Raw genomic sequence first — 12,311 nt, 5'->3', positions numbered from 1 at the left:
TGTGTGTTTCATGCAGGTCCACTTTTGTGGAGGGAGGTGCAGAGAAAACGGCACCAAACAGGTTAGTACAGCACACACACACATACACACACACACACACACACACACACACACACACATACACACATACACACACATACACACACACACACACACACACACACACATACACACATACACACACACACACACACACACACACACACACACACACCACACACACACACACACACCACACACACACACACACACACACACACACACACGCATACATATCGAACCCAGCAGCTTGTCCAGTAAATAAAAAAAACCTTCCAGCAGAAACAATAATCAATTCGAGGAACATCCACCTGAGTTTTTTCATAACTTGCAGCAGTTTGATGTTAATCTGCTGTGATGTAAACTGACACCTGAATGTCAGTTAGTTCAGATCCACCCTGCTACTTTACTGACATGAAAAACAAACCAGAAACAACCGACATGACCAAACTGAGTCAGCAACCATGACGATTAACATCAACCAATGCTTCAGTATCACCGTATCGATCGATCGATCTGTGAATCTATGGATAAATCGACCTGCATCTCATTTTCTCCTCGGGGATCTGAGTCTGAATCCAAGTCTGAGTTTACACATCACTGAAGAGTTCAGCGTAGATCAGGGCTGCACCGTATTGGAAAAAACTGACTGTTTTTTTTTTCTGCGATATATATTGCGAATTTTCACCAAATGACTTGAACAGCTCTATCAAGCCTTGCCCCTGTAAGAAGGAGGCATTGTGGGTAACCTGCAGGGTGACGTAACAGGAAGTGAGAGTGTTTCTAGCTGCAGTCAGAGTGAGCTGCAGGATGCTCAGTACAGTTAGCATAGTTAGACTGTCACAGAGAGGCCGAGCATTATGTTCTCTGCTGTACTAGGGCTGGGCAATATATTGATATTATCTCGATATCCTGATATGAGACTAGATATCGTCTTAGATTGTGGATATGGTAATATGGTGATATGGCATAAGTGTGTTTTCCTGGTTTTAAAGGCTGCATTACAGTAAGTGATGTCATTTCCTGAACTTACCAGACTGTTCTAGCTGTTCTGTTATTTGCCTTTACCCACTTAGTCATTATATCCACATTACTGATGATTATTTATCAAATCTCATTGTGTAAATATTTTGTGAAAGCACCAATAGTCATCCCTACAATATTGTCACAATATCGATATCTTGGTATTTGGTCAAAAATATTATGATATTTGATTTTGTCCATATCGCCCAGCCCTACTTACAACTGAACATTTAGCCCACTTTGTAGAAAATACCGAGATATATATCGTGTATCGCCATTCAGCCTAAAAATACCGAGATATGATTTTTGGTCCATATCGCCCGGCCCTATGCTGTACTGAAATAAAGTGCCAGCTCTCCACTGCAGAGTTGGTCCGGACTCTCAGTAAAAAGCTTGTTAGCGGCTACGAGCCGGGCTGAGCTAAAACAGGCTAACACAACACCAGAGGATCACAGCTACGGGTCAGAGCCAAGAAAGCTGGAAAGATAACAAACACTCTGATAACAAACACTTACATCAGAGTAAATTATGTTCTATCAGACAGATTCTCTTGTAGATCAGTCATGGAAAATGAGACCATGTGAGTTTTCCTTTTGTATCAAGCAGCAAAAAAGTTGTAGCATGACGTGTTTGAGTTAATTTGCCTTACTTGACATCACACGTCCTGCCATGTGACTACTGAGCATGCTCACATCGCCATGACGATGCTGAAGCGATTTATCCTGCAGCCCTAGCGTAGATATAAACACGATAGAAAGTGACGCCGAGTCCCGCTAGGTGTAAATTGATGGGAAATACCGTTCTTCATCACTGAACTGATGATGAACCGAACTATTTTCTAACAAACAATAAAATAACTGATGTCTTTCCACCTTTTAGTGACGGAGGGAATTGCATTACACCTATGTAGCTTTTACCTGTTGAAATAAACAGTTAAACCACCTGATGTCAACATTGTTGTCTGTATTAGTTACATCTAGTAAACACAGACCTGGCTAATGGAGACAAACTACAGTGAATCCTTGTACTTTGTACTGGATAACAAAGCTTTTAGTTGATTGATTTGGTTGTTAGATTAGCCAGCTTTATCCTCTTCTTCTCTTGCTGTGGGGGGGATTAGTTTATGGCCGCTGGCTAACTAAACATGGGAGGTCACACAGTAAACACGGTTATCTAAAAGTTGTTTTAAAGAATGGAGCTAGAATAAAGGAGCTGGGTGTGGACCTCAGTAACTCAGGGTGTTCAGGGGTGGAGCAGCAAACCAACCCAAACAAATCAAACAGGTTTCCAGACTCTGGCCCGGTTCTGAACCTGGTCTTAAAGGATCAGAGTCACAGTTAGCTAATTCAGGATTAGTTTTTTCTTAATTTAGGGTTAACTACCATCAGTCAGGCAGGAGAAACTGATTATGGCTCTATGGCTCTACTGTGGAGAATGTTTTGGTTGGTTTTCCCTTTACGCTCCACAAGTTCAGATGTAGCTCAAGTCTCCATGATGCAGCTAAATAAAGACACAGCATCAGGCTGCGCTCCTCCATCATGTTCTGATCGGTTTATCTTCAGTCAGTCTTCCTTCAGTTGGTTGGTTTGACCTTTGACCTCTGGTGGCACCAACGGCAGCGAGAGTCTCAGTCCTCTAACAAGAGAACTGCAACTCCAACTACAGGAAACCACCATGAAACACAAGGGATTATGGGTAGAAGGAGACAGAAAGCCTAGCAGAAGTCTGGACTGATGCTCATATTCAGCTGTTTCTTCATGTGTTCTTAACTGGTATGAACACCACAGAAGAAGAGACACACAAGTCCATCATCATTACATCTCACATCTGCAGAGCGTCATCAGAACCCGCATGACAGACAGGCCGGAGGTGACCGAACAGTTTCTGAGTCAGCAGTTATCTCGGCTGTTCTCCAGTTGTCAGGCGCAGGCAGCACCTGATATTTTGTTGGAGCGTATCCGTCTGATATAGAGCTGGCAGCTCGATGTTTCGGCGGCCATGTTGAAAAACGAAGCACCGTCACAACTTGGCTAACTGCCGTTGCGTCCGGAGTTCTGATTTCCTAGACTTGATCGTCCAACATGGAGGAGTGTTCAAGTGGTGTGAAGTCATGTTTCCGCTAATCTGTCCAATCAATGAGCTACTTGTGAGTCATGACTTCTGTTTTGTCTTGTGATTGGTCAGTGTGAACCTAAACAAACCAAATACAGAAATACAACAGCGTTCCCACACAGGTTCAGACCAAAGAAAAGCATCTGGAGGAGGATCACAGCTTAGTGTCGACTTCACACCTTAACGTACCATCCAGACGTTCAGGGGTTACAGGCCACACCCACACGAACACGTTTTCGTTTTAAAACGCATAACTTTTGCTACGTTTACGCCTAGCGTCCGCACTACTCCGCCGTTTTCGGACCCCTAAAACTGAGACTTTTGAAAACGCTGCTGACCCCGTTTTAGTTTGAAAACTCCGGGATTGCGTTTTAGTCCGGGCGGGCGGAAACGGAGACTTTTGAAAACGATGACCCAGGCGCCCACGTTCGCTTCCTGATTGGATCTCATCACAACAACAACAACTCCCAATCTATGTTTTCCACCGCCTTGACCGCCTTATCCTCATGTGTTTCTCTCAGTAACAGTTCCGCCTCGTCGTCGATCCAAGCAAAGAAATCTCTGGTCGTAGTATTTTCTGCAACTAAGCAACCAACCGCAGAGTAGACAACCTGCTTCCTGTTTACACCGGCACGCTCATGCCCAGTGTGTGTGAACGGTCATGTGACATGCGTTTTCAGGCGTGTTAGTATGGACGGAGATTATTTCTGAAACGCTCGTGTGGACGGAGATCGTTTTAAAACAAAAACGTTTTGGTGTGGATGTGGTCAGTGTCTGTCGTGTGTTCTAGACGTCGTGGGTTTGGTTCTGGGTACAGCTGCTGGTGTTCTTCCTCCATGAAGCAGAATGATTAAAGATAATGTGAACAGTAACGAGGGTTAATTGATGTCCTGCTGCTTTGATCCTCTGATTCAGTCATTCCAGCATGGAGAAGACGAAGCAGAGCAGCGGCTGGTCAGTGGAAACACACACACACACACACACACACACACACACACACACACAAACTCTAACATTTCTTAAAGTTTCTGAAAGTGTTAAGTTTATTAAAGTTTGTTGAAGTGTAAAGTTTAAAGAGCCAGTTGTTGTCTGCGTGTCTGTCCTCCAGTCAGGGAGAAGCTGTTTTAAAGAGCCAAGAGCTCCACCTGGTGGCTCCTGACCAGTAAGTACACTGATGATGAAGCTAATGCTATAACTAATGATAATATTAGGCTAACTCTAACACTATTCTATGGCTAAAGCAACAGCTACAGTGGCTCCTGTACACACTGATGATAATGCTAATTCTGTAGCTAGCAATAATGCTGCGGCTGATCGTACTGTTGACACTAATGCTACGACTGTTGGCTCCAGACAGTTAAGTACATGAGTACACACTAATGCTAACGATGCTAGTTCCAATGACATACTAATGCCAGTGAAATGGTTTATACTACTGCTATTAATCATGCCAGTGCTACTATTGCTAATGCAAATGATGTTGGTTAGTCCTGCTGATAATGCTAATTTAAACAATGCTAAAGGAACTGCTGCCTCTGATGCTTTGGCTAATGCTAATGTTATTATTAATGCTAATATTACCTAGCGGCCCCTGGCCAGTGAGTGCAGGCTATGGGGAGGGAAAATATGAACCTACGCCATCTGCTGGTTGAGGTGTGAACTTCTGACAGGACAGACACTGGGTCAGATGAAGACAGCTGTGACTGAGAAAATTAAAATTGTTGGACTCTCAGCTACTTTATGCTTATTTGCAAGCAGCCAATGCAGGTGTTAACCAATCAGGTGAATAGTGTGCTTGATTAAGTTCAGTGGGAAATCACAAAACTATAGATCTGCCTACCATTTGTTCCTATCAATATGGAGAAGTTAAACTCCAAAACCAAATGTGTGGTGAAGCCTGACACCTAATGGTGAAAAGTAGGGTACTGAACTGGCCATCTGCTATTGGCTGGTCTTTGTGCCAGGTGATGTCACCTTCTATAGAGTACAACAGGTGGTGACAATTAGGTCAGCCTACTTCACTCACCAAGGTTCAAGGTTCTTCATTGTCATAAGCAACAACAATAACAAAACAGCGAGAAGCAGATAATGGTAACTATGAAATTCCTGAGCCTAGAGTTAGCCACAACAAAGATTTGGGTTTAGTTATTCTTAAATTGTTGCTGTGTTCAGTCACGCAGTATTATCTGATCTAGCTTATCTTTGGTGCAACACTGTGACAAAATGGAATAAGAGAGTGGTGAACGGTGTCTGAAATATGGTGGGTGAAGAGAAATTTACTTGCTGCATTTATAGTCAACATTTAATCTGTATTTATTTAGCAGGCAGTCCTGCTATGTGTCTGTTACAGACACGACCCGCTGCCTCGCCCACGGGGCGTCCAGCAGTCTGGGGCGTAGCCTGGTCAAACATCAGGGGCGTTGTCAGCGGACATTCACCGTAAGAAGACGACATTTCGTTTACTGACCTCACCACAGGATTTCTGGGTAATGAAGTCCTCAAAGTTCAAACAATTACCTCTCGCTGACATTTTGAGCCACCAACATGCAGGAACTGCACAGTGAAGCTTTAAGTTGAAGGATTCAGTGCTAAGGATTCAGCTGTAGGGGTCGAGAAGACTGTAGGACCCTGCTTGGAGAAACCCTCTAAAACCCAGTGGAAACTCTTAAAAGTCACGGTGGTCACGATGAAAACAAGTCTGTTTGTCTTAGTTCCTGAAAAGTGGACATTTTGGAGACAGGAGGTTTTTACCTGACAGTGAAGCAGAACTGTCAGTAAACTACAGTGCTGCTACATGTTGGATGTTCCATAGTTTCTGTCCTGTAACCTGAAGTCTGTTTTTCTCTTCAGTCTGCAGTACAAACAGCCGAGCATCCTGGTGGGGTGAGTAGCAGAAACTGATGTCCATGTGGTTCTTCTTCTTGTTGATGATGATGATGATGTTGTGGTTGATGGTGACGATGTAATCACTGTTGATGTTGATGATGATTTTTGTTTGTGTGTGTGTGTGTGTGTGTGTGTGTGTGTGTGTGTGTGTGTGTTTAGCCGTACTGATGTGGTGACAGTGACCCCCTGGTTGGCTCCAGTTGTCTGGGAGTCGACCTTTGACCCCCTGCTGCTCGACAGCATCTACAAGCCACAAAACATCACCATAGCAACCACGGTCTTCGCTGTGGGAAAGTAAGAACATCCAGTAAAGAAACGTTTTACTTCAGTGAGCCGCTTTACGGCTCGACCTGGAAGTGAACCCTCTGACTTCCTGCACAGGTACATCCGTTTCCTGCGAGACTACCTGAACACGGCAGAGCAGCACTTCTTCGTTGGTTTCAGGGTGCACTACTATGTCTTCACTGATCAGCCCAACAAGGTGCCCACAGTCAAAATGGCCGATGGCAGACAGGTAAACCTCTAAACCTTCTTCTGATGCTGCATTCAGCAGACAGTGAATACTACAGAAAATATTTAAACCATTAAAATCTGCTCCATCCACATCTCTGAGTTCATATTGGGTCTCCCTCCTCCTCCTCTCTCCCCCTCCTCTCCTCTCCTCTCCTCCTCCTCTCCTCCTCCTCTCCTCTCCTCTCCTCCTCCTCTCCTCCTCCTCTCCTCCTCCTCCTCCTCCTGTCCTCTCCTCTCCTCTCCTCTCCTCTCCTCTCCTCTCCTCTCCTCTCCTCCTCCTCTCCTCTCCTCTCCTTCTCTCCTCCTCTCCTCTCCTCTCCTCTCCTCTCCTCTCCTCTCCTCTCCTCTCCTCCTCCTCCTCCTCCTCTCCTCCTCCTCCTCCTCTAGCTGACAGTTCGTCAGGTCCCCAGCTCTAAGCGTTGGCAGGAGATCTCGGCTCGCAGGATGGAGCTGATCCAGACCCTGATAGAGGCGGATCTTCTGGGCCAGGTGGACTACATCTTCTGTCTGGACGTGGACTCCAGGTTCCACGGGCGCTGGGGGACCGAGTCGCTCGGGCCGCTGGTCGCTGTGATTCATCCGGGTCAGCGGGACAGACGACACGCTCACATTTAGTTTGCCGACAGCTAAGGGTTCAAAAATAGTTTTCTAAAATCTGTACAAAAATCCACTTGAAATTCCACAGGTTGGTCAGAAACATCAGTTTAAAGTTGATATGTTAACAAGTTGATATGTTGACATTTGAAGAAAATACAGCCGTTTGAAATTCTGTTATGGCGTGATAATATCAAAGACACCAATACCCATAATGCCTTGCGTTATTCTGTATTCAGTCCAACAAATCGGATATAGATTTTTTCAAACTTGGCAGGCTGTTACTAAGCCTGAATGTGCCAAGTTTGAAAAAATCTATATCCGATTTGTTGGACATCCACCGCGTTAAAAATGAAGGAATTGGAAACATTAAGATTTCATTTTGGGTCTTCAACAAAAACTGTGTTGGTCTGATGTTAGTGGACTTCTCTTCTCTTTTCCTTTCTTTGCCCTCATGCACTTTAAACCAGAGTGTTACTGCACAAACTATATTTTTCCTTTTATTTTCCATACGGCGCATATTTTCATATTTTGGTTTTATTTCCATATCGTACATATCTTTCATTTTTTTGTCTCAGTATGTTCTGCTTTTCACACATTAATACATGTTTTTCATACTTTTCATTTATATTTCTACCCACTGAGCAAAAGACGTGATTTCAACGTCTCCTCTATGCTTTAGCTCTCATATAGCCCAGGATCATTACGGCTATGTATAGACCTATTTTAGACCAAGCAGTAAATACATTATTACTATGAATAAACATCTGTAAATACCACAAATATGCACCAGAGAAGTCCTGTAGACTAGCCTACAAGATAATTATCTGAGCACAAGAAGTCATTTCAACATTGCGTCTATGCGTAGCTCTCATATAGTCCAGGATCATTTTGTCTCTGTATAGACATCTAATAAACTTTCACTTTTCAACCCCATTTAAGCTTAATTTAGCCTAGACAGCTATGGGCCATTTAGACGTGTTTTAAACGTCTAATCAACGTAAAATTTCTCAGTGGGTCCTGTCTGTCTGTCTGTCTCTCTACCTGTCACACACACACACTGTCTGTCTGTCTGTCTCACTGTCTGTCTGTCTCTCTACCTGTCTACCTGTCTCTCTACCTGTCTGTCTCTCTGTCTGACTGTCTATGTGTCTCTCCAGGTTACTATGCCGACCAGCGCAGCAGGTTTCCCTATGAGCGGCGTCCTGAGTCCAGAGCCTATGTGGGTCCTGGTGAGGGGGATTTCTATTACTGTGGCGGGGCGTTTGGCGGCCTGGTGCCGGAGGTCCGGCTCCTCGCCAAAACCTGCCGCCTCAACTTCGAGGCCGACGCCAAGCGAGGCATCGAGGCCGCCTGGCAGGAGGAGAGCCACCTCAACAGGTACACAGCCAGACCAGACCAGACCGAACCAAACCAGTCTGAACTAAACCAGACCAGACCGGAGCAAACCAGTCTGAACCAAACCAGACCAAACCAGACCAGACTGAACCAGACCAGACCGAACCAAACCAGACCGGACTAAACCAGTCTGAACCAGACCAGACTGGACTGAACCAACTGAACCAAACCTGAACCAAACCTGACAGAACCAGATCAAACCGAAACAGACTGAACCAGACCAGACCAAACCGAACCAGGCTAAACCAAACTAGACCAAACCGAACCAGACCAGACCAGACCGAACCAGACCAGACCGAAACAAACCAGACCAAACTAAACCAGAGCGAACCAAACCAGACCAGACCAGACTGAACCATAATACCAAACCATATTCCATACTGCACCCTACCGTACCGTATCAACCTTACCAGGCTGAACAGCATTAATGGGGACAAGACATAGAATATCACATTTGGAGGTATGCGGCTGAGTTAAAATAGAGTATCAGTTGTTGTTTCTTTCTAAACTTGAAATGTGTGACAGACGTTTTCTGGGTTTCACAGACATATAACTGGAAAAACTCCCCTTTGCCCCCTAGTGGCCAAACATGGCAGTATTCTGTCTCTGTGGAGAATCTGTGTTAAAGTGTTTTGTGAATGACTGAAACCTCCAATTACAGATTGAATTGACTGACTTATAAAACAGGTAAATGTGTTGTGACATGGAGCCAGCTACTTAATATTCATGAACCCTGTCAGCCAATGAGTTGAGTAGCCATTGCTAATGCTAATGTGGACAAGCAAGGATTCTTAGAAAAAAAAAAAAAGGAAATCTCACATTTATAGTTTTATATATAAATTGACACTGAAATGATGATGTCATTTTAGATGATTTCCAGGCTAACAGCTCTGTAATGATACAGCAGACCAGACTCATTGACTTCCATGTGATGCTGCTCTCTGCCCGTTACTGTCCATGAATGTAATGGCTGTGGTTGTATTTCCTGTTGGAGTATGATGCGTTTCCTGTTGACCCATGCTGTGTCTGGTGTTTCTGTGTGCAGATACATGTGGATCAATAAGCCCAGTAAGGTTCTGTCCCCTGAATACCTCTGGCAGGACTTCAAAAGCAGAACCCCCGAGATCCGGATCATCCGCTTCTCCGGAGTCGTCAAGAACTACGCAGAAATACGACCCAACGTCTGAAAACTACACAAACACAGTCCTGAACATGTGAAAACCCCGGACCGGACTTCACTGGATTAGACTTTCAAATGACTTTCGAATTGGCTCGAAACCGTTTCTGGGATTTGTACTTGTTATTTCTAGGGAAGATTAAAGCAGATATACTTCTCTTTCATGACACTTTTCCTAAATTTTTGGTGGGATCAGGAAACATGAGCAGCCTCTTGTGTTTCATCTCGGCCGCTCCGCTCAGTGGGTCAGCCTTGCTGAGACAGTGCAGCAAATTGCAGTCCTGCTCCTCCAAGGAATGATTCCTTTAGGGGCTGACAGATGCCCCACTGCTCGCGTTGCGTTGTGTTGCATCAGATCGCTGCGTCCGAGCTAAAAAATCACAGAGGTTCAATTCTCGATGGCTGACACACGCGTTCTCTCTCATTGAAATAAAGAGAAATAAAGTTGATTTTGGCTGTTTTCTGGTGTATCTCTTCTCAACGTCACGTCCCTGTGGAGCAGGGAGAGCGTCAGATTGGCTCAACGCTGATGGAAGCACAACGCAACGCTAGTGGAGCTCAAGAGTTAGACACCATGCGGCTAGAAACAGAATGTGCGCAGCCATGTTGTACGAAACCCTTTCATTGCCGCTTGTGCCTATACTTATTTTTATTGTTGTTCTATTGTTGTTTCTCAAATTGCTGTGATTGCAGAGACATCAGTTTGGACCAGTGGATATAGATGCGCAAACGCTGCTCAAGAAATGTTTAATCCGCCTGATGGGGACGCTATAACATCATAATGGGGTTTGTAAATGTTTGATGTTATGTGTGTTTTACTTTATATATATATGTATGATTATGTTACCTCAGGATCAGTTTTAAGGGTTTGTCAATGGAGCATCGCATTAGTTCAGGCAGAACGCTGAAGTCGTGAGCATCGCATTAGTTCAGGCAGAACGCTGAAGTCGTGCACGCTATCAGCTGATTGGCTATCAGCTGTCCAATCCAAACTGACTCTCATCACCAATCACATTCAAACAACATGAGGCGGTCTTTATAATCTGCCAGCTCACACTGCAGTTGATTCACGCCACTGCTGCTGTTGACCAAGTCGATCCAAAGTCTTCCACCACCCCAACCTCCTCCTGTATTATCTGCTCCCAGGATGCTGTGCAGCTCTCTGAATTATATCTGGTTTTATGTTGGTTCATATTATTAATGATTTGTCTACTATGCCTTAAAAGGTTTACTGCACTCCCTACAGAATCTCTCGCATACTGCTTGGATTCATTGGGAGCCTCAAGAGCAGAGCCTTTTCCGCCAAATACCACTGTGAAACCATTAGTGCTTTAATGCTCCAAACTCCTTCAACGTTGACATTGAAGTGTCTCTGACTGAATTAAAGATGTTTTGTTTCCATGTGTCCTTTTATGTTTCCATGTCTTTTCTTTCTTTTTATTTTCTCTTTGTGAAGCACTTTGCAAACTGTGTGTTACCAATACATTTGTAAATGCAGTAATTAAACTCTGTAATTAGACTCATGGTCTATGATTGATGACCGATCTGTTTTGGAACTTCCTCTTCCGTTAATAAACCATTTACTAACATTAACTAAGCATTAACTACTCATCACAACACACTTTAACAGATCTTCATCCTTCATCAATGGTTTCCTGCTGATTAGTAGACATTATTTCATGTTTAACGCTTAAATAACACTTAAATAACCTGTTTCACATGACCTGTTTTCTGACTCAAAATGAGAGATGAGAGAGAGACAGGAAGTTAAAGTAAGATTTTATACAGCAGTTTTAAAAACACAGTTACAGAATGCTGCTCATAATAAAGAGGGAGATAATACTTTAGATACATACAGAGAGATACATACAGAGAGGTACATACAGAGAGATACATACAGAGAGGTACATACAGAGAGATACATACAGAGAGGTACATACAGAGAGATACATACTGAGAGATACATACAGAGAAAGGCCGACATGCACAAGAAACATACGGTAAATGTGAGACAAAAAAGCAAATATACAAACAAACATTAGAGAAAGAAAGCAATCAGCAACTGTAGGACGAAAAGACTAACCAATAAGAATGAGTTTTGATGAGCGGATCAGAGGCCTGGGTCTGATCTGAGACCTGAGACCTCAGACTGAGACCTCAGACTGGTCCAGAGTGAAGAACCCTTTTCATCAAGACTGGAGCAAGGAGCGGAGGATGTTCTGTAGACCGGGGCCAGGCCATGAAGACCCGATGAGTCATTTTGAAATCAATTCTGAATCTCACTGGTGAAGAGAGGAAAGCTGTAAATGAAACAAAAAATATCGTAACCAAAAAGCATTACTTGTAAATTAAAATCAAAAACCAAAACCATGATAAAGAAAAAGTAAAGTGACAGCTCTTCATGCCTTACCAACAGCTTATACCAGTCAGTGTATAATGTATAATGTATGTATGTACAAATAATGTATGTACATAATAATAATGTATGTACATATAATGTATGTATGTACATATAATGTATGTATAATGTATAATGTAGTACATTACTACATTAAGGATTCCCTGGAAA

The 12,311-nt window shown here is 43.6% G+C and overlaps 1 protein-coding gene and 1 long non-coding RNA gene across 4 annotated transcripts in view; one reads left to right on the top strand and one right to left on the bottom strand.

Annotated features, from left to right (window-relative positions):
• The window catches only part of LOC139660157 (globoside alpha-1,3-N-acetylgalactosaminyltransferase 1-like), a 26,903-nt gene extending 15,589 nt beyond the window's left edge, over positions 1-11,314 (top strand). For all 3 annotated transcript variants that reach the window (XM_071538226.1, XM_071538223.1, XM_071538225.1), the window contains 10 exons: positions 17-61; positions 4,090-4,128; positions 4,283-4,336; positions 6,025-6,057; positions 6,220-6,354; positions 6,442-6,574; positions 6,961-7,156; positions 8,328-8,547; positions 9,611-10,638; positions 10,676-11,314. In XM_071538226.1, coding sequence (XP_071394327.1) covers positions 17-61; positions 4,090-4,128; positions 4,283-4,336; positions 6,025-6,057; positions 6,220-6,354; positions 6,442-6,574; positions 6,961-7,156; positions 8,328-8,547; positions 9,611-9,752 — 997 coding nt within the window. In that variant the 3' untranslated portion in view covers positions 9,753-10,638; positions 10,676-11,314. The remainder of the gene's footprint in view (positions 1-16; positions 62-4,089; positions 4,129-4,282; positions 4,337-6,024; positions 6,058-6,219; positions 6,355-6,441; positions 6,575-6,960; positions 7,157-8,327; positions 8,548-9,610; positions 10,639-10,675) is intronic.
• Positions 7,447-8,356, bottom strand: LOC139660158 (uncharacterized). Its single transcript, XR_011696548.1, has 2 exons — positions 8,268-8,356; positions 7,447-8,211 (listed from the first exon to the last, which is right to left on the bottom strand). It is a non-coding gene; the product is annotated as an uncharacterized lncRNA (long non-coding RNA).
• Positions 11,315-12,311: the final 997 nt, after the last annotated feature.

The sequence above is a fragment of the Centroberyx affinis genome, unplaced genomic scaffold, assembly GCF_046629955.1.
Source record: "Centroberyx affinis isolate AG114_WGS23_722 - 3 ecotype Tasmania unplaced genomic scaffold, CSIRO-AGI_Caff_v1 ptg003227l_1, whole genome shotgun sequence".
Classification (NCBI taxonomy): domain Eukaryota; kingdom Metazoa; phylum Chordata; class Actinopteri; order Beryciformes; family Berycidae; genus Centroberyx; species Centroberyx affinis.
Note: the sequence above shows the minus strand (reverse complement) of the source record. Positions and strands in the feature narration are given on the sequence as shown.